The sequence below is a fragment of the Pogoniulus pusillus genome, chromosome 21 (genome assembly GCF_015220805.1).
Source record: "Pogoniulus pusillus isolate bPogPus1 chromosome 21, bPogPus1.pri, whole genome shotgun sequence".
Lineage (NCBI taxonomy): Eukaryota > Metazoa > Chordata > Aves > Piciformes > Lybiidae > Pogoniulus > Pogoniulus pusillus.
In genome coordinates this window covers 2,491,308-2,510,992 of record NC_087284.1, presented here as the reverse complement: position 1 = coordinate 2,510,992, position 19,685 = coordinate 2,491,308, and the positions used below count along the sequence as shown (strand labels likewise).

The 19,685-nt window shown below is 45.6% G+C and overlaps 1 protein-coding gene across 4 annotated transcripts in view; it reads left to right on the top strand.

Moving 5' to 3' along the window:
- The window catches only part of TRIO (trio Rho guanine nucleotide exchange factor), a 244,562-nt gene that overhangs the window by 186,662 nt on the left and 38,215 nt on the right, over positions 1–19,685 (top strand). For all 4 annotated transcript variants that reach the window (XM_064160782.1, XM_064160786.1, XM_064160785.1 and 1 more), the window contains exons 30-37: positions 1,806–1,901; positions 4,344–4,492; positions 6,197–6,263; positions 7,924–8,027; positions 11,876–11,945; positions 15,938–16,027; positions 17,014–17,106; positions 19,463–19,513. In XM_064160782.1, coding sequence (XP_064016852.1) covers positions 1,806–1,901; positions 4,344–4,492; positions 6,197–6,263; positions 7,924–8,027; positions 11,876–11,945; positions 15,938–16,027; positions 17,014–17,106; positions 19,463–19,513 — 720 coding nt within the window. The remainder of the gene's footprint in view (positions 1–1,805; positions 1,902–4,343; positions 4,493–6,196; positions 6,264–7,923; positions 8,028–11,875; positions 11,946–15,937; positions 16,028–17,013; positions 17,107–19,462; positions 19,514–19,685) is intronic.

Sequence of the window (19,685 nt, the reverse complement as noted above, 5' to 3'; positions counted from 1 at the left end):
CCCGGTCAGCAGTCAGATGTCAGGAGCATACAATTGCCTAGAAGATATGCTGGCTGTGGAATTGCTCAGCTTTTGGAGTGCATGCCAATGTCATGTGCTAGACCTTGCTAACTTATCTAATATCACTAAATACCACAACCACTCTCTCCTCTAAGAGCTCACCTGCACAGTATGCGTTCGGCTGTGCAGCAGCCGTTGCGCACTTTACAAGTTGCTTGTGTTTAGTTTCTTTATATGCAGTATCAAAGCTTCCAGATGAGTTATGTTAATGTGGAACTAATGAGTTTTGCTTTTTGCTTTTTCATAAACTCCAATGCAGCATTACTTTGCCTTGTGTTCTGTCTCTGCTTTGGCTCACTTCCCAGATCTTTCAGTTTAAAGTTGTCTCTATTTCCGTTGCTTGTCCAACTCCTGTTTTCCTTTCCAAATAAGGCAAATAAAAAGCAAACTACCTAAAATCTGGAGTTTAGGGGTGTTTTGGGTGTTAATTTATGAGGAGCCTTATTACAGCCATGCTAGATTCAAGCAGAACCTCTTGTGTTAAGTCATTGTATGTTGCAGCTACCTGGTTGCAGGAGTGGGAGCGTGGTCAGAGCTCACACAGATCAGTGTCATCAGAAGCAATGCCACATGGACTCCAGGCCATTCAATGTGATTTATACCAGAGACCTTTATTGATCATTTTGGCTCTCATTATATAGTCTTGAGCATAGAGCACACACCTACACATTAGCACAACAAGGCAAGGACAACCCAGTCCTTTGCATAAAGCACACATTGTTTTTCTCATTAAGGAGATGGCCACTTATCTATCCTTTCTCCAGATAAGGTAGCCAGCAGCTGTGGGAGTCAAGGCCAGCATTTGCTTGTTATCACATTGTATTCCCACAGTCATATGTGCATTGTTTTTGTCCTTTGAAGGACAGCTTACCCTGCACTGATGTTCATTGTGCTGCTTGTAATGTGAAATAAGGATCATGTTAGACCCTGTCTCCACTTTAGAGTTATTTAATGATCAATGTAACATGCAAACAGCTCTGGTTGCATATCACTGAAGCTGAATTTAATGGCCCTCTCCCAGGATCCTTTATCCTGGACACTTTTTACCTTTAGTTGTATCTATAAAGTGGCATTTTATGAGGCCAGAGATCTATGTTCTACACATACCATTGGGAAAAATGGATGAGGCAAAGAATGGTGAGCTCAATTTCCTCTCTGCATCTAGGCAACGTGCCACAGCTCTTTAAAAGAGTAAATGCCCCTGAGTTAGTGGTGTCTTTTGTCGTAGCTTAATGATTCTTCCTCCTTTAATTCAAGTCTTCTTTGCTCCTGTTAGTGCTCTGCAGGCTTTTCTTCATTTAACCAGCAAGAAAGTGTTGTCCAAAGGGTCGGGTCAGGGAATTTTTACAGCTGTTTGTCAGGCATTAGCATAATCAGCAAGAGGGAGGATGTTTCTTTGGCTTCTGTTGCATGTAGGAATGAGAATTTTGATCCCAACATTTAACTTCTGTGGGGGTCACTTAAAAATTTCCAGTTGGGGTCTCCTTCTCTGGAGCCTTTCAAGGCCTGTCTGGATGCATTCCTCTGTGATCTGTGCTAGATAGGATTGTCCTGCTCTGGCAGGGGGGTTGAACTCGATGATCTACTTGGGTCCCTTCCGACCCCTCCTGTGAGCCTGTGATGTTGTTGTTATATCACACTGATGATGGTTATCGTTGAGTACCTTTGACAAGGAAGTCTCTTGATCCACAATCAAGTTCCATGCTAACTTCAGGATTCTCTCTCCTTGTTATGTGACTGCACAGACATCCTCTCGACTATTGGTGCGACCAACCAGCTCGGAGACCCCCAGTGCTGCAGAGCTAGTCAGTGCAATTGAGGAGCTCGTCAAAAGCAAAATGGTGAGGCTGAGGGGTGGATGCATGTGATTAAAGGATTCATGTCTTGCAAGTCTTGACTTGCTTTTCCAAGAAAAGCTCTGTGCCTTTGACTTGCAACATTTCCATGCCTGTTTCAAAAGTCAGTTTCTGCTGCATAGAGCTTGTTTCCTATGCCTTTGTCTGCAGGGGCACTTGCTGTGTAGATATTGGTTATGTAAAGAACCAAACCAAAACAAATAAGAGAGAGAGGAAACAGCACAAAGTGTATGTCCTATTAGTAAAAGGAAAATGTCCTGTTAGTAAAATGAATGCAAATACTCAAGTGAGTTCTCAATGAGAAGAATGCTGGAACTAAATTTATAGCTAATGTTTCAAAGTTCTAACAATAAAACACAGGAAAATTAATGCTGATCTACCTATACTTCAGGTAATGTGGAGCCTCTGCCCTCATAGGAGAGGTTTTGGCTGCTCAGTGCTTTGGGTCAGGATAACTGGAATTGGAACAGGCTACCCAGGGAGGTGGTGGAGTCACCATCACTGGAGGTGCTCAAGAAAAGCATTGATGAGGCTGGGGGTGTGCAGCCTGGAGAAGAGGAGGCTCAAGGGTGATCTCATTGCTGTCCACAACTACCTGAAGGGAGGCTGTAGCCAGGTGGGGTTTGGCCTCTTCTCCCAGGGAACCAAAAACAGAACAAGGGGACACAGTCTCAGTTTGTGGCAGGGGAGGTCTAGGCTGGATGTTAGGAGGAAGTTGTTGGCAGAGAGAGTGATTGGCATTGGAATGGGCTGCCCAGGGAGGTGGTGGAGTCACCATGCCTGGAGGTGTTCAAGAAAAGCCTGGATGAGGCAGTTAGTGCCATGGTCTGGTTGATTGCCCAGGGCTGGGTGCTAGGTTGGACTGGCTGAGCTTGGAGGTCTCTTCCAACCTGCTTGGTTCTATGATTCTATGACTGGAAGTGGATATAATTTAATACTCTATGCATGTAGTCCCTGGTGAAGATGTTCTCATGTGTTACTCAATGATAGGCTTCCCTTAGTTTTTGGGCCAGTCATGTCAATATTGAGATTTTTACTTTTTTTAGGGAAAGAAAAAAATTTACAGCCAAATCCCACCTTGGTGAAATAAATGTCTTACATTGAAAACTGTATCACATGCAAGAAAAATGTGCTACAGCTGTAGCTGGATCCAAGACCATGGGCTTGAGTTAATGTCCAATAAATACTTCATAGGAACTTGTTCGTATAATTTCTCCCATGGCTTCTCTGTATCTTCTCTGTATCTAAGGGAGAGTCTTTCTGGCAAAAGAGACAGGAACTCTCCTAGGATCTGAAAGAAACATAAACAGATAGAAGTCATTTTCTTCAGTGTGCTAGGATTTTGGCTTGTTAATACAAGAAACAAAATGTCTGACAAAGAAAGGCACTTCTGTTGTGTTCAAAAATGTGCCATTCAAACAGTGTCCCTTAGAGATGCCCACTTTATTATTGAAGGTGGTTTGTATATGCTGTAATTGAACTATCATAGAAACATAGAATCAGACAGGTTGGAACAGACTTCCAAGATCATCCAGGCCAACCTAGCACCCAGCCCTAGCCAGTGAACTAGACCATGACACTAAGTGCCTCATCCAGGCTTTGCTTCAACACCTCCAGGCATGGTGACTCCACCACCTCCCTGGGCAGCCCATTCCAATGCCAATCACTCTCTCTGACAACAACTTCCTCCTAACATCCAGCCTAGACCTCCCCATGCACAACTTGAGACTGAGTCCCCTTGTTCTATTGGTGGTTGCCTGGGAGAAGAGCCCAACCCCACCTGGCTACAGTCTCCCTTCAGGTAGTTGTAGACAGCAATGAGCTCTGCCCTGAGCCTCCTCTTCTGCAGGCTGCACATCCTCAGCTCCCTCACCTTCTCCTCACAGGGCTGTGCTCCAGGCCCCTCACCAGCTTTGTCACCCTTCTCTGGACACATTCCAATATCTCAACATCTCTCTTGAATTGAGGAGCCCAGAACTGGACACAGCACTCAAGCTGTGGCCTGAGCAGTGTTGAGTACAGGGGCAAAATAACCTCTCTTGTCCTGCTGGCCACACTGTTCCTCATCCAGGCCAGGATGACAGATACAATTTAGCATCTGTCAGTAAGCATACATCTGTGTAGCTTCCACCATAGAAGTATTTAAATCCTGAGCAAGTTGGTCTGACTTCTAGCCCTTGCTGCCAACTGAACTTTCTGTTCCTGTGAAGATACTCTAATACATCTCAAATGTACTTCTATAAGGTTAGGTTATCCATCCTGGAAAATCAAATTGTTGGCTGGTTTCCTGAAAGCTTGAGAACACCTTTGCCAAAATGCATGGTGGTGACAGATCTGCCTTAGGTTGCCATATGCAGCTGCATGCTATTGTCATGTGAATAAAGGGGATTAAATCTCTGTTGCTTTCTGTCTTGGTTACCTTCTCAGGCCCTGGAGGATCGTCCAAGTTCCTTGCTGGTAGATCAAGGTGACAGCAGCAGCCCATCCTTCAACCCTTCAGATAACTCTCTTCTCTCCTCCTCATCACCCATTGATGAGATGGAAGAAAGGAAATCCAGCTCCTTAAAAAGGCGACAGTAAGATCTCATTTTCACTCCATTTTTCACAGTGCTTTGAAGAAAGAAAGGAAATGTTTCAAGAAATGTCCATTTTGAACTGGCAGCATAAAGTGTTAGTCTGAAAAGAGGAGGACTTGTGTTAGGTGTCAAGAATGAGTCACATTACGCAAGAAAATGTTGTCTCTCAAGCATTAGTTGTGGTTTATGTTTTCTGTGAATTTGGTGTTAGACTTCTGTCATGTCAGTCTCAGCTGTTCAGGAAGATGCTTATTTTCACACATTCAGAGGGCCAATAGGCTTCAGAAGTTGATCATTGCCCTTGTTCTGACCCACCAAATGTAATTTCTTCATGTAGTAGTTAAGTCTTACCACGTGTCGTGGAGGCAGGGAATTAATGTGGCAGAGTCAGGAAATATGAATCAACAGAATTGTTTTATTTTCCTGGCACACACACCCCCCAAACTATATAAAATAATTAGTTTAGTTTATTAGCAGACTCAGTTCGATTGGGAATATCTTACAAAAGATCTTACAGATGAATTTGGCTATTTAGGAAGTCAGGAAATGGAAATGGCTAAGCTATAAACTCGGCTTTACCTCACTATCAATCAGGCTGAGCAGAAGATTAAGGGAAAAGCTTACTCATGGAGGTGAGGTAGTCATTTGGCAGTGATCCCTGAATTCCTCTGCAGGAGCAGGCTTCTGACATTGCAGGCAATATCCAATAATAGAGATCCATGCCACAGAAGTCCCAGATGAGTCACAGAGCTGCCAAACTCAGAACGTTCTTGAGCACTTCTTCCCTAGTGGAATGGTCACAGGATGATGCTGCCCTCACAATGGCAGGGGAGATCCAAACTGCTAGGGTCCCCAGTCCAGGAGGCAGCCAGGAAATTAGCTACTAATGGGGTCTGAGAGAGGGTGGTTCAGGTGCTGCCAGCTCTCTCTCTCAAAGGACCCCAGCCTTGCTAAGCCTGCCAGCTTGCACAAAAGAGTGCAGAAGTGGGGAGAACCGTCCAAAAGCAGGGATGAGACAAAACCAAGAGCCATCCAAAAGGTAGGAGCCATCCAAAAGTGGGGATGGTCCAATCACAGCAGGAGCCTGTCCTTTCCAGTGGCAAGGGACTCTCCAGATGGGAACTATCAAGGCAGGAAACCCCAAGGCGCCAACCCTTGCTCTGTTAATCCCTCTTTCTAGACAAAGTGCCCATTTCCCATTTATACCAGGCACAAAAACCCAGCCAATCAGCAGCTTGATTCCAGCGTGGTCTTCTGCACAGGTCAAACCATGTGCAAGAAAAGGACCTTTTGCTGCCCCACTTCAAGCCCAGAGGGAGGGGAAGCAGGTTTTCGTGCCTTTCTCCTCCAGCAGAGTGAGAAGACACCGTGGTAGAACAAAACCACGCCAGTTTAAAAATCATTTAAATCTGTGAGTAGAAATACACTTAATAACACTTCAGAACCTTCAGACCAGAGACGTAACAGCATTTTATTTTAAACAACAGTGAGATCTTTAACGTGTAAGAAAACATCTGACTTTACACAGAAGCAAAGCCTGCTCCAATTCCAAAGTCAAAGCATCATCTTGCTTAGAAAGAACTTGCATTAATTCTTCCATTCAAACATTTGTCTGCAGAGGTGTAAAAAATGTCATGCTGCTAATTGTCTTTAAGACCCAGTTTAATGTTTTAATGAAATGTGTTTATTTTCTTTCCACTGTAGCTATGTCTTACAGGAGTTAGTGGAGACAGAGCGAGATTATGTACGAGATCTGGGCTACGTAGTGGAGGTAGGAAGTTTTTCCTTCTCTTAATTTGTTTACTATGCAAAAATATCTCCTCATACACCAACTGTGCAGCTTGAACCTCTTCATATTTTTTTTTCCAAACCAAAGCACAAGAAGAAATCAAAAATGTAAATGTTTGCATTCTGAGTTTTCCTTCCTGCAGGCTTTAACACCTTAGAAATATTGCACCAAATCACCCTTTTCAGAGCGGTCAAGGTGAGCTCTCAGAAGCTGCAGCACTAAGGGCTGCATGCTAGATTGAAGCTAGCATGGGTTTTAAGCACAGAGCCCCAGGCTGGACCTGGCACTGCAGTGCACGGGAGCTGATGTGGCACCCAGGACCCAGCACAGGCTATTTATGTGCCCTCAGGGAGCAACGTCAAACAGGTTGTGATGGCAGCAGTTTTCATGGTAGTTTGCATGTGGGCAGGGTGAAGTCTGTCTCACAAATCAAAGGTAGGTCAGCAAGTTCAGCAGGAGTGAGGAAGCTTAACCGTGGTGTCCACTCACAGAGAAAGAGCACATCCCCTGTACCTGCTGCAACAGATACACAGATTCAGACTGGGCTTTTACAGAAACACTCAGCTGTCCAGGACTAACAGCTGCAGTGAGCGCCACAACCTCTGTCTGGAATCAGGTGGAAGTAGGGAAAGTGATTGTATGAGATCACAGAATCACACAAGTTCTTAGATTGGCAAAGCCCTTCAAGCTTATCAAGTCCAATCATTGGTTTCACACTGACAAGTCCCTGACTAAACCAAAGCCCTCAGCACATCTCAGCACTGGGAATCACTATGGTTGCAAAGGAGCACCAGCATCAGCCAGTCCAACCTTCATCCCAGCAGCCTTCATCACCAAACCATAGCCTCAAGCACCACATCCACTCTCCCTTTAAACACCTCCAGGCATGGTGACTCCACCACCTCCCTGGGCAGCCTGTGCCAGTGCCTGAGCACCTGCTCAGGGAAGAACTTCCTCCCAACAGCCAACCTAAACCTCCCCTGTGCAACTTGAGGCCATTGCCTCTTGTCCTAGCATTAGTAACTGGGGAGAAGAGACCAGCTGCAGCCTCACTACAACCTCCTTTTAGGTAGTTGTAGAGGGCAGTAAGGTACCCTCTCAACCTTCTCTTCTCCAGACTAAACCAGCCCAGCTCCCTCAGCTGCTCCTCACAGGCCATGTTTGCCAGACCTCTCCCCAGCCTCGTTGCCCTTCTCTGCACCTGCTCCAGCACCTCAGTGTCCCTCCTGTGCTGTGCTGACCCAAACTGAACACAGTACTCGAGGTGTGGGCTCACAAGTGCTGAGTACAGGGGCATGAGCACCTCCCTACTCCTGCTGCAGGCCAGGATGCTGTTGGCCGTCTTGGCCACCTGAGCACACTGCTGGCTCATGTTCATCTGGCTGGCCACCAACACCCCCAGGTCCTTTTCCACCAAGAAGCTCTCCAGCCATTCCTCCCCCAGCCTGTAGGGCATAGACAGCTGCAGGCCAATTAGTGATATGTCTATGCTCAGCATTCTGCTGTGTTACAGAGCATGTTTTTCATTTGGTTTTGTGTCCTAAGCAAGCTGTTGCCATGGGCAATTCAAAAAGGGTTAAAGGACAACTCACCTGTTTTTAGAGTTAAAATGTTCACAGTGAATATTCTTGCATTGTTGCAGGGTTATATGGCACTTATGAAAGAAGATGGTGTGCCCGATGACATGAAAGGCAAAGACAAGATTGTGTTTGGGAACATTCACCAGATTTATGACTGGCACAGAGAGTATGTACTAACTTCAAACACATCTGCTGAGTAATTCTACCTTGAAATTACTACCACTGATGTTAAGAATATTTTTTTCCTTCAAACATTCAGATAAAAGCTTAATAGAATTGGTCTTGTGCCTCAAGTTGCACATACATTAGATGCAGCTTACAGATATTGTATGAGGATTTGCTTTAAACAAGAATGCTTTTATATATATATATTTATTTATATATATGTATGTATCAAGTGCTTCAACTAAGAATCTGTAGCATAGATACTATTATGCATATGAAGTTTGTACATTGCTTGAGGCTTTGCTTTTAAAAAAAGGCTTTCCCAAGAATTAAGTCTAAAGACTTTGTTAGAAGTTAGCATGGAGATAGATATATATATATATATATATATATATATATAGTGATGGTTTGGGTGTTCCCCACCCCCCACACTTCTGAAGTTACCCAGTCTAGACTCAGCCAGCTCTGGGAATATAAATGAAGCTATTTATTTACAGCTAGCACAATATACAAGCAGCTATTTACAGTATATACAGTTATAGACAGAAATAGACAAGGTAAAAGTAATACAGAAACACAACTCCCCTCCCAGAAACCTGAGTCCCTAGGAGGGGCTCTCAACCACCCCTGCACCTTCCCCCTGCCCCTCTCACCCTTACCCCAGTCCTAAGGAAGAATGGAGGTTCAGCTGAGAGGTTAAGAAGCAAAGGTGAGTGGAGGGTGTGTTAGAGAGATGTAGCTCAGTCAGAAGCCCAAGGCAGAGTGAGACAAAATGGCCAGAGTGTTATCTAATGTTTTCCTTTCTTCTTCAGCAAGACTCTGAGGGGAGTAGTCATCACCACTGTTTCCCTTTCACAGCCTATGACCTAGTTCTTCTCACCAAAACATTCTACCCTGCTTCAAACTAGCACATACATACACATATATATATGTATATGTACCTCAGGTGTTCAGAGTAAGAAGATGTTGCAAAGGGGAAATTAATGCAAGATGATTTTTTTCCCAACATGAATATTGTTTATTAATTTTGCTACTCAGAACTCTGCCACCCCCAACCACTGATTTTAATAATATATGGGTTCTTACACAGTCATGGAAACGTTGTATGGATAATATCTAGCTCTAGTAATAACCAGCAAAATAGATAAGCATTGACTGAACTGGAAGAGAAGATTCCCGTGGTCAAATACTGCTTGTGGTCAATGTGCTGCTTGCCCACTGGATGGACTCAAGGAGCTCTTTCTGCTTATGACAGAAGGCAATGGAGAATTGCAAAGAAGATTTGAAGTATTTACTCACAAATTATTATTACTTGACTCGGGGGGGGCTAGACAGAGATCCAGAGAGTGCCCAGATGCTTTCAGGGGACTCTGTCTTGTTGGCTGTTGAGACTTGATTGTTCCCAGGCTTCTGGGGAAAGGAGGCAGACAATCTCTGACCTTGTCTCCTGGCTCCTCTGGATGATCTGTGTGTGTCCAGGACTTGTAAGCAGGACTTTCAGGTGCAGAGGCAAATGTCATGCATTCTCAGCACAATGTCATGGTGACCACACAGGCCAATCACATGGAGGCATTCAGAGCCTGTTCCTGGCAAACTCATGACAGTGGAGTTTACCGTCGAACGATAAGGCAAAAGGCAATTGCAGCAGGCAAGAGCAGAGCACAGCTGAGCACAGCAGGGAGCACAGCACAGCAGAACAGCGGCAGAGAACAGGGGAGCAGGTTGTTCACCTGCCTATCTCTTTCATCAGTGTGGGCTGAGATTCATTGCCCTTTGGACACAGAACAGCCAATCAGAATGGCAGTTAGCCAAACCTTACTGTATTAGGCAAAGCCATAAGCTTTCTTTACCCAAATTTGGGAGAGGCACAGGCCCTGCACGAGGCAGGCACAAGCTCAGTGTGTGCACCTTGTTTACCACAGGACCCTGGGCAGGCCAGACTCTGGCTCCGGGTTCTTTTGTGTCCTATTCCCGTGCTTGCCTCTTGTAGAGGAGCAGAACATGCCTGGGCAAGCCAGGGTATGTATGAAGCCTATTTTGGGCCCATCAGGCCTACCACAACAGAAGAAAAATATCATCATATCATAGTATCATAGTATCATAAGGGTTGGAAGAGACCTCACAGATCATCAAGTCCAACCCTTTACCACAGAGCTCAAGGCCAGACCATGGCACCAAGTGCCACGTCCAGTCCTGCCTTGAACAGCTCCAGGGACGGCGACTCCACCACCTCCCCGGGCAGCCCATTCCAGTGTCCAATGACTCTCTCAGGGAAGAACTTTCTCCTCACCTCCAGCCTAAATTTCCCCTGGCACAGCCTGAGGCTGTGTCCTCTTGTTCTGGTGCTGGCCACCTGAGAGAAGAGAGCAACCTCCTCCTGGCCACAACCTCCCCTCAGGTAGTTGTAGACAGCAATAAGGTCTCCCCTGAGCCTCCTCTTCTCCAGGCTAACCAATCCCAGCTCCCTCAGCCTCTCCTCGTAGGGCTGTGCTCAAGGCCTCTCCCCAGCCTCGTCGCCCTTCTCTGGACACGCTCAAGCATCTCAATGTCCCTCCTAAACTGGGGGGCCCAGAACTGAACACAGTACTCAAGGTGTGGTCTAACCAGTGCAGAGTACAGGGGCAGAATGACCTCCCTGCTCCTGCTGGCCACACCATTCCTGATGCAGGCCAGGATGCCACTGGCTCTCTTGGCCACCTGGGCACACTGCTGGCTCATGTTCAGGCAGGTATCAATCAGCACCCCCAGATCCCTCTCTGTCTGGCTGCTCTCCAGCCACTCCGACCCCAGCCTGTATCTCTGCATGGGGTTGCTGTGGCCAAAGTGCAGCACCCTGCACTTGGAGCTATTGAAGCCATCCCCTTGGACTCTGCCCATCTGTCCAGGCGGTCAAGGTCCTGCTGCAGAGCCCTTCTGCCCTCCAACCCAGCCACATCTGCCCCCAGCTTGGTGTCATCTGCAAACTTGCTGATGTCTGACTCCATGCCCTCATCCAGATCATCTATGAAGATATTAAAGAGGATGGGACCCAACACTGATCCCTGAGGGACACCACTAGTGACAGCTGCCAGCTGAATGTGGCACCATTCACCACCACTCTCTGGGCTTGTCCCTCCAGCCAGTTCCTAACCCAGCACAGAGTGTTGCCATCCAAGCCATGGGCTGACAGCTTAGCCAGCAGTTTGCTGTGGGGGACAGTGTCAAAGGCCTTGCTGAAGTCCAGACAGACCACATCCACAGGCCTCCCCACATCCACCAAGCAGTCACCTGATCATAGAAGGAGATCAGGTTGGAGAGGCAGGATCTGCCCTTCCTAAACCCATGCTGGCTGGACCTGAGCCCTTGGCCATCCCTCAGGTGCGCTCTTATTGGCAAGTATGGGCTGAGGAGCATTTCAATAACCTGCTATTCTGCTAGTGGAACATGGCAGAGGAGAAAACAGTGCTAGTGGTCTTGTCAACAAGCTTCTTAAAGCAGACACTAAATGACTTTGCTCTCAAGCCTCCCAAATTCGAGTGGCTCTCTTGGCCACCTGGGCACACTGCTGGCTCATGTCAATCATTATCTGAAATGAAAGAACTTCACTGATGAACAGCAATATTATTTTTTTCCTTCATTTTGCCATGGATTCAGTGTGTACTTCTGGAAGCCTCCATTAAAATATTACACTGTTAACATTGTCAGTTTGGCCATACATTGATATCCAAAGCTTCTGCTGGGGGGGACACAGGGGACCTTGCAGTAAGACCACTTTACCGTGCAATTACTGCTTGCTGTAGTCTGTGCCACCATAAAAAAGTACTTAATCTATTCACCATTAAAAAATGTACTTAATCTATTTATGTTCAGCTTCTTTTTAGGAGAGTTGGAGAAGTGCCTTGAAGATCCAGAAAAGCTGGGATCTCTGTTTGTTAAGCATGTAAGTCCAAGAGTCTTCATTGGCAACCTGCTATTGCTGCTACTGACCAACACGTTCGGTTATTGAGGATTTATCTGGGGTACAACATGGCTAAGAAAAGATTGTAACATACTCTTTGCTGTGAGGTGGAGAGATACCTTATAACAGCTTACAAACAGACTAAGATAATGTCTCATTTCTGTCCCAGATATCCTCCTGTACAGAGGAAACAGGAATGAGGATCTCCTTTTTCAGTCAGTCCCAGCTCAGTGAAAGGGAATTGCCATTTCATAGGACACCTGCCTTCTAATCCCAGGTATCCATGGAGTAGCATGGAACACACAAAGATAGGAAAGAAGCTCGGTTTTCTTTACAGTTGTAGTGCATTCCACTTCATGGAACACAGGAAACAAAGATAGAGGTAGGAAAGAGGCTCAGTTTTCTTTACAGTTGTAGTGCATTCCACTTCATGGAGCACATGAAACAAAGATAGGAAAGAGGCTCAGTTTTCTTTACAGTTGTAGTGCATTTCACTTCATGGAACACACAAAAGAAAGATAGGAAAGAGGCTCAGTTTTCTTTACAGTTGTAGTGCATTTCACTTCATGGAACACACAAAACAAAGATAGGAAAGAGGCTCAGTTTGATTTACATTTGTAGTGCATTCCACTTCATGGAACACACAAAACAAAGATAGGAAAGAGGCTCAGTTTGATTTACAGTTGTAGTACATTTCACTTCATGGAACACATAAAACAAAGATAGGAAAGAGGCTCAGTTTTCATTGCAGTTGTAGTACATTTCACTTCATGGAACACACGAAACAAAGACAGGAAAGAAGCTCAGTTTTCTTTACAGTTGTAATGCATTCCACTTCATGGAACACACAAAACAAAGATAGGAAAGAGGCTCAGTTTTCTTTACAGTTGTAGTGCATTCCACTTCATGGAACACAGGAAACAAAAATAGAGGTAGGAAAGAGGCTTGGTTTTCTTTACAGTTGTGGTGCAATCCACTTCATGGAACACACAAAACAAAGATAGGAAAGAGGCTTGGTTTTCTTTACAGTTGTAGTACATTCCACTTCATGGAACACACAAAACAAAGATAGGAAAGAGGCTCAGTTTTCATTACAGTTATAGTGCATTCCACTTCATGGAACACATAAAACAAAGATAGGAAAGAGGCTTGGTTTTCTTTACAGTTGTAGTGCATTTCACTTCATGGAACACATAAAACAAAGATAGGAAAGAGGCTCAGTTTTCATTACAGTTGTAGTGCATTCCACTTCATGGAACACACAAAACAAAGATAGGAAAGAAGCTCAGTTTTCTTTACAGTTGTAGTGCATTTCATTTCATGGAACACAGGAAACAAAGATAGAGGTAGGAAAGAGGCTTGGTTTTCTTTACAGTTGTAGTGCATTTCACTTCATGGAACACATAAAACAAAGATAGGAAAGATGCTCAGTTTGATTTACAGTTGTAGTACATTTCACTTCATGGAACACATAAAACAAAGATAGGAAAGAAGCTTGGTTTCCTTTATAGTTGTAGTGCATTTCACTTCATGGAACACACAAAACAAAGACAGGAAAGAGGCTTGGTTTTCTTTACAGTTTTAGTGCACTCCACTTCTGTGTCCTTTCTCCTTCTGAGAATCACAGTAATGGTTGAATTTCTCCCCTCTTCACTTGGAAGGAATTGAAAGTGCCAGAAATGTGTGGGGTTTAATTTTAGCCCAGCACAGTTACCTCTGATAGTTTTATTTGTCACATTTCTTTATTAGAAAGAATTGTCTGTGTGATACATGTGAATATTTAGCACTTCAGAAGGAAACCAAATTAACAAGTTCTCTAGAAACCAGGTTTTGAAATTCAAGGCACATTAGACATGCCACTAATCAGTCTACTCTTTGTGTAGAAGTACAAGCTAGTATTTGTTTGGCATGGTGTCTCAAGGTACTCCATGAAATGCAGCAGCAGGGAAACTTGCCTGCTGTGATGGCTTAGGTGTTCCCTGCCCTCTCACACTTAAGAAAATCACCCAGGCTAGACTCAGTAGCTCTAAAAAAACTGAATGAAGGTTCATATTTACAGCTCAGCACAATATCCAAGCAGGTATTTACAGTATCTACAGTTAGAGACAGAAATAAGTTAAAAAGTAATACAGAAACACAGCAGCCCTCCCAGAAACCAGAGTCCCCAGGAGGGGCTCCCAACCACCCTGCCACCTTCTCCCCACCCCTCTACCTTACCCTAGACTTTGCTTTATGATCAAAGTGAATTTGGAGGGTTGGCCAGGGGAGTTAGGAAGCAGATGGATTAGTCACACAGACAGCAGGTTAGGTTAGGTTAGGTTAGGTTAGGTTAGGTTAGGTTAGGTTAGGTTAGAGGGAAGTGCAGCCCCAAAGACAGAGAGCAATCAACTGCTTTATCTATGTTTGTGTTCTTGTTCTTATCCATCTCAGCAAGCCTATGAGTGCAGCAGACATCACCACTGTTTCCTTTTCACAAGATATCATCTGATTCTCCTCACCAAAATAACCCAGCTAGGCTCAAACTAGCACACCTGCTAAATATTATCATTTGCACAAGTGTGCAAGTAGATTTACTGGGTTTCAGGTTTTTCTCTGCAGCCTGTGTTTGAAATGAATACCAGGGTAGCAAAATAGCACAGAACCAAACAGTCATGGAACAGTAACACTGGAAGCCAGGCCTAAGTCCTGGACTAATGATGATGAATGAGGGGTTATTTAAAGGAAAAATAATCCAGAAGGCATGGAGGGGAGAATTCTGGCACTGGTAAAACAGGAAGCCTGGAGGAAGTGTCTTCTCTTCCTGCTGATTGCTGTTTTACTTTCTCCTGGTACCTTTGTGATTGAGTTGTCTGTGAAAGCCTTCCCTTACCACTCCAGATGGAAAGGCCAGCTGTGATGTTCTTGCAGCGTCTTCAACCACAACCCTGACTAGCAGCTAGAACATGATGACTCAGTTTCTGCTTTTAATCTGTGCTCCATGGCCTTCTGAATCTCTGATTTCTGCCTTTTTAGTTTGCATTTGTCTTTAATGATCAGTCCTTCCTAAGTCTGAGCAGCAAAGGCTCTTATGGAAAACTGATCTTAGCTAAACGCCAACATTTTTGGAGCAGGTAAGAGACTCAACTGTGCTGTTCTTCTTAACCAGCAGGGTCAGTAGTAAAGTTATCTTAGGCTGAAGTTACGTTCTCTCTCTTTTCTTGGTTATCTTGGCATTGAAAGCATATGCACAAAATGCAGAATCAGAGTTAAAAATACCAGAGCCACCATTTCCAGGCTGCAGCACCTGCATCTACACGACACGAGGACAGCAAGTCCTGAACAGAAGGCTTGCAGGATTCCTCCTAACTCCTGTGCACTTAAACAGGAGGAGGTTGCTTTTCTTATGTATTAGAGCACTAAACAGATTATTACATTAGTAATAGACTCTTTAGGCTCTCAGGGAGTGACAGGACTGGGGGGAATGGAGCAAAGCTGGAGGTGAGGAGCTTGACCCTAAATGTGAGGAGGAAGTTGTTGAGCATGAGAGTGGTGAGAGGCTGGAATGGGTTGCCCAGGGAGGTGGTTGAGGCCCCATGGCTGGAGGTGTTTAAGGCCAGGCTGGCTGAGGCTGTGTGCAGCCTGCTCTAGGGTAGGGTGTCCCTGGCCATGGCAGAGGGGTTGAAGCTGGCTGCTCCTTGTGGTCCCTTCCAACCCTGACTGATTCTATGATTCTAGTACATTTCAGTTCTCTGTTTGCTGCTTTTTGATTTGTGTTGCCTTTCTAAAACCTTTTCCCAAATCTTTCTCAAATCTATTCCCAAATAAACCTATTTTCAGGTCTGTCATTTCTGCATATGTAGCTGCTTTTTGTCCTCAGAAGTACATTCTAAAGTTCATGCTTTTGAACAGCTGTACTGCTTTGTACTTCACTTCAGACTGGATTGTTTTTTCCTTGCTGATGATGTATCTATCATTCTGTGTCTTTGTCCTTCTAGGAGAGAAGGTTGCACATGTACATAGTTTACTGCCAAAACAAACCAAAGTCTGAGCACATTGTCTCGGAATACATTGATACATTTTTTGAGGTAAGTTCCCGAGGGAGGATATGAGCAAAATGAAGGGTGGGTACTACTCATAAGCATCATCAGACCTGTGCAGCAAAACAAACACACACACACACCCTGAGGGAGCTGGGGGTGTTTAGCCTGGAGAACAGAAAGCTCAGGGCAGACCTCATTGCTGTCTACAACTCCCTGAAGGGAGGCTGTAGCCAGGTGGGGTTGGGCTCTTTTGCCAGGCAAGCAGCAACAGAAGAAGGGGACACAGTCTCAGGTTGTGCCAGGGCAGGTCTAGGCTGGATGTTAGGAGGAAGTTGTTGGCAGAGAGGATGATTGGCATTGGAATGGGCTGCCCAGGGAGGTGGTGGAGTCACCGTGCCTGGAGGTGTTGAAGCAAAGCCTGGATGAGGCACTTAGTGCCATGGTCTGGTTGATTAGATAGGGCTGGGTGCTAGGTTGGACTGGCTGAGCTTGGAGGTCTCTTCCAACCTGGTTGATTTGATAAATGTTCATAAACACCTGAGGGCTGCCAGGAGCAGGGGACAGGCTCTGCTGCAGCACAGGAGGTTCCACCTCAACACAAGGGGGAACTTCTTTCCTGTAAGGGTCCCAGAGCACTGGCACAGGCTCCCCAGAGAGGTTGTGGAGTCTCCTTCTCTGGAGCCTTTCCAGCCCTGTCTGGATGTGTTCCTCTGTGATCTGTGCTAGATTGTCTGGTCCTGCTCTGGCAGGAGGGTTGGACTCCATGATCTCCTTGGGTCCCTTTCAACTCCTAACATCCTGTGAGCCTGTGTGGTGAAAGATGTTTGGAGAGGGAATACTTTGGAAACAAAGCAGATGCAGATAAGAGGAAGGGGTCAAGCTTTTGTAAGCTGAAGATTAAATTCTATTCTGACTTTATTCAGTTTCTGCTCTGATAGCCATTAACAGTGATACATCCTACTTATATCCTCCTGCATTCCTAACTCAACAAAACAGAATTAACTAAAAAACCCTTGTTTTACTACCCTCAGGATCTAAAGCAACGCCTGGGCCACAGACTTCAGCTCACAGACTTGCTGATAAAGCCTGTGCAGAGAATTATGAAATACCAGCTGTTACTAAAGGTAAGGTGGCATCCATTTAACTGCTGAAATACAAAGCCTTTGACACCATCTGCCACAACAAGCTCCTGGCACAGCTGGCAGCTTGTGACTCAGACAGATTGACTCTGATATGGGCAAAGAACTGGCTGGAGGCCCCGGCCGAAAGAGAGTGGTGGTGAATGGTGCCACAGCCAGTTAGCACACACTGGTGGTGTGCCCCAGGGATCAGTGCTGGGCACAGTCCTGCTCAATACCTTTATTGATTATCTGGACCAGAGGATTGAGTTTGCAGATGACACCAATCTAGGAGCAGCTGTGGAGGTGTTGAAGGGTCAGAGAGCCCTGCAGGGGACCTTGCCAGGCTGGATGGGTGGGCAGAGGCCAATGGGATGAGATTGAACAAGGCCAAGTGCAGGGTTCTGCACTTTGGCCACAAGAACCCCAAGCAGCACTGCAGGCTGGGGACAGAGTGGCTGAGAGCAGCCAAGAAGAAAAGGACCTGGAGGTGCTGGTACATAGGAGCTGAAGATGAGCCAGCAGTGTGCCCAGGTGGCCAAGAGAGCCAATGGCATCCTGGCCTGCATCAGGAACAGTGTGGCCAGTAGGACAAGGGAAGTTATTGTTCCCCTGTACTCAGCACTGGTCAGGCCACACCTTGAGTGCTGTGTCCAGTTCTGGGCCTCTCAATTCAAGAGAGATGTTGAGATACTGGAAGGTGTCCAGAGAAGGGCAACAAAGCTGGTGAGGGGCCTGGAGCAGAGTCCTGTGAGGAGAGGCTGAGGGAGCTGGGGGTGTGCAGCCTGCAGAAGAGGAGGCTCAGGGCAGAGCTCACTGCTGTCTACAGCTACCTGAAGGGAGGTTGTAGCCAGGTGGGGTTGGGCTCTGCTGCCAGGCAAGCAGCAACAGAGCAAGAGGACACAGTCTCAAGTTGTGCATGGGGAGGTCTAGGCTGGATGTTAGGAGGAAGTTGTTGGCAGAGAGAGTGATTGGCATTGGAATGGGCTGCCCAGGGAGGTGGTGGAGGCACCGTCCCTGGAGGTGTTGAAGCAAAGCCTGGCTGAGGCACTTAGTGCCATGGTCTGGTTGATTGTTGAGGGCTGGGTGCTAGGTTGGACTGGCTGAGCTTGGAGGTCTCTTCCAAGCTGGTTGATTGTATGATTCTGTGTTTTCATGAATAGCTTTTCTAAGGATTCCTCGTTTTTTTCCATGCTTCTCCCAAACAGGACCCAGATTTGTAAGCAATGTCCTGTGATTGTTTTCCAAACTTGACTATAAAAATGGCAGTGCTGAGCTTGAGCAGAATTGTGCCTTTTCACTAAACAGTTAAAGACCCTGCTGAAGTCAGTGGCATGGAACAGTTTTGCACTTGTATCAATGTCACATGGCAGAGAGAAGGCTATCCCAACTGTCTTCAGATGCACATGTGATACGAGTTGTTTGGGTTCATCCCTGCTTTTCCATCTCTATCTGTGACTATTTTAGTATCACATAAGTGAGTGCTGAAGCACAACCCTGTGTACCACAGAGGTCATTGCCATAGGAGATGTTCTTTCCTGGGATAAACCAAGGAAAAGTGAATAGGCATTTAAAAGCCTTTTTTTTTCTTGTTGAGTCTGTGATGGTTTGGGTGTTCCCTACTCCCCCACACTTAAGAAAATCACCCAGACTAGTCTCAGCTTAGCATTGAGGAATGAAGCTTTATATTTACATCTCAGCACAATATCCAAGCAGGTATTTACAGCTAGAGACAGAAATAGACAAGTTAAAAAGTAATACAGAAACACAACAGCCCTCCCAGAAACAGAGTCCCCAGGAGGGGCTCCCAACCACCCTGCCACCTTCTTCTCACCCCTCTACTTTATCCCAGACTTTGCATGATGTTCAAGTGAGTTTGGAGGGGCGGCCAGGGGGGTTGGGAAGCAGAAGGGTTAGTCAGACAGGTTAGAGAGAGAAGTTCAAGGCAAGATTGGACGTGGCACTTGGTGCCTTGGTCTAGACTTGAGCTTGGTGGTAAAGGGTTGGACTTGATGATCTATGAAGTCTCTTCCAACCTTGATGATACTGTGATAGTGTAAATAATACTGTAAGTTCCTGCAGCCTCAGAGAGAGAGAGCAAACAACTCCCTTATCTATATTTATGTTCTTGTTCTTACCCATCTCAGCAAGCCTATGAGTGCAGCAGCCATCACCATTGTTTCCTTTTCACAGCCTATCAGCTAATTCCTCTCACCAAAATATCCCAGCTAGGCTCAGACTAGCACAGTGTCTTCTACAGGATATCATTCTCTGACAGAACATAGGAAATTCAGATGTTCTAAGCTGTCTCTTTTCTGATTACTGAGAAAATAACACATTATTTTATCTTTTCATTTTTCAGGACTTCCTCAAATATTCTAAGAAAGCAAATCTGGATACAACAGAACTAGAGGTATTTGACACAGCTTTTCTTGGGGACTTTCAAGCTCCCTTCTTTTTGAATGTCTCCTGTCTTCACAGGCACTTGCTCCTTCTAGTCTGCTAGAGAACTAGTTTTAAATTAATGAGATTCATTACTTACTTTAATTACATATTGGTGTTTAACCAGTGGAGCACCTGGGTCC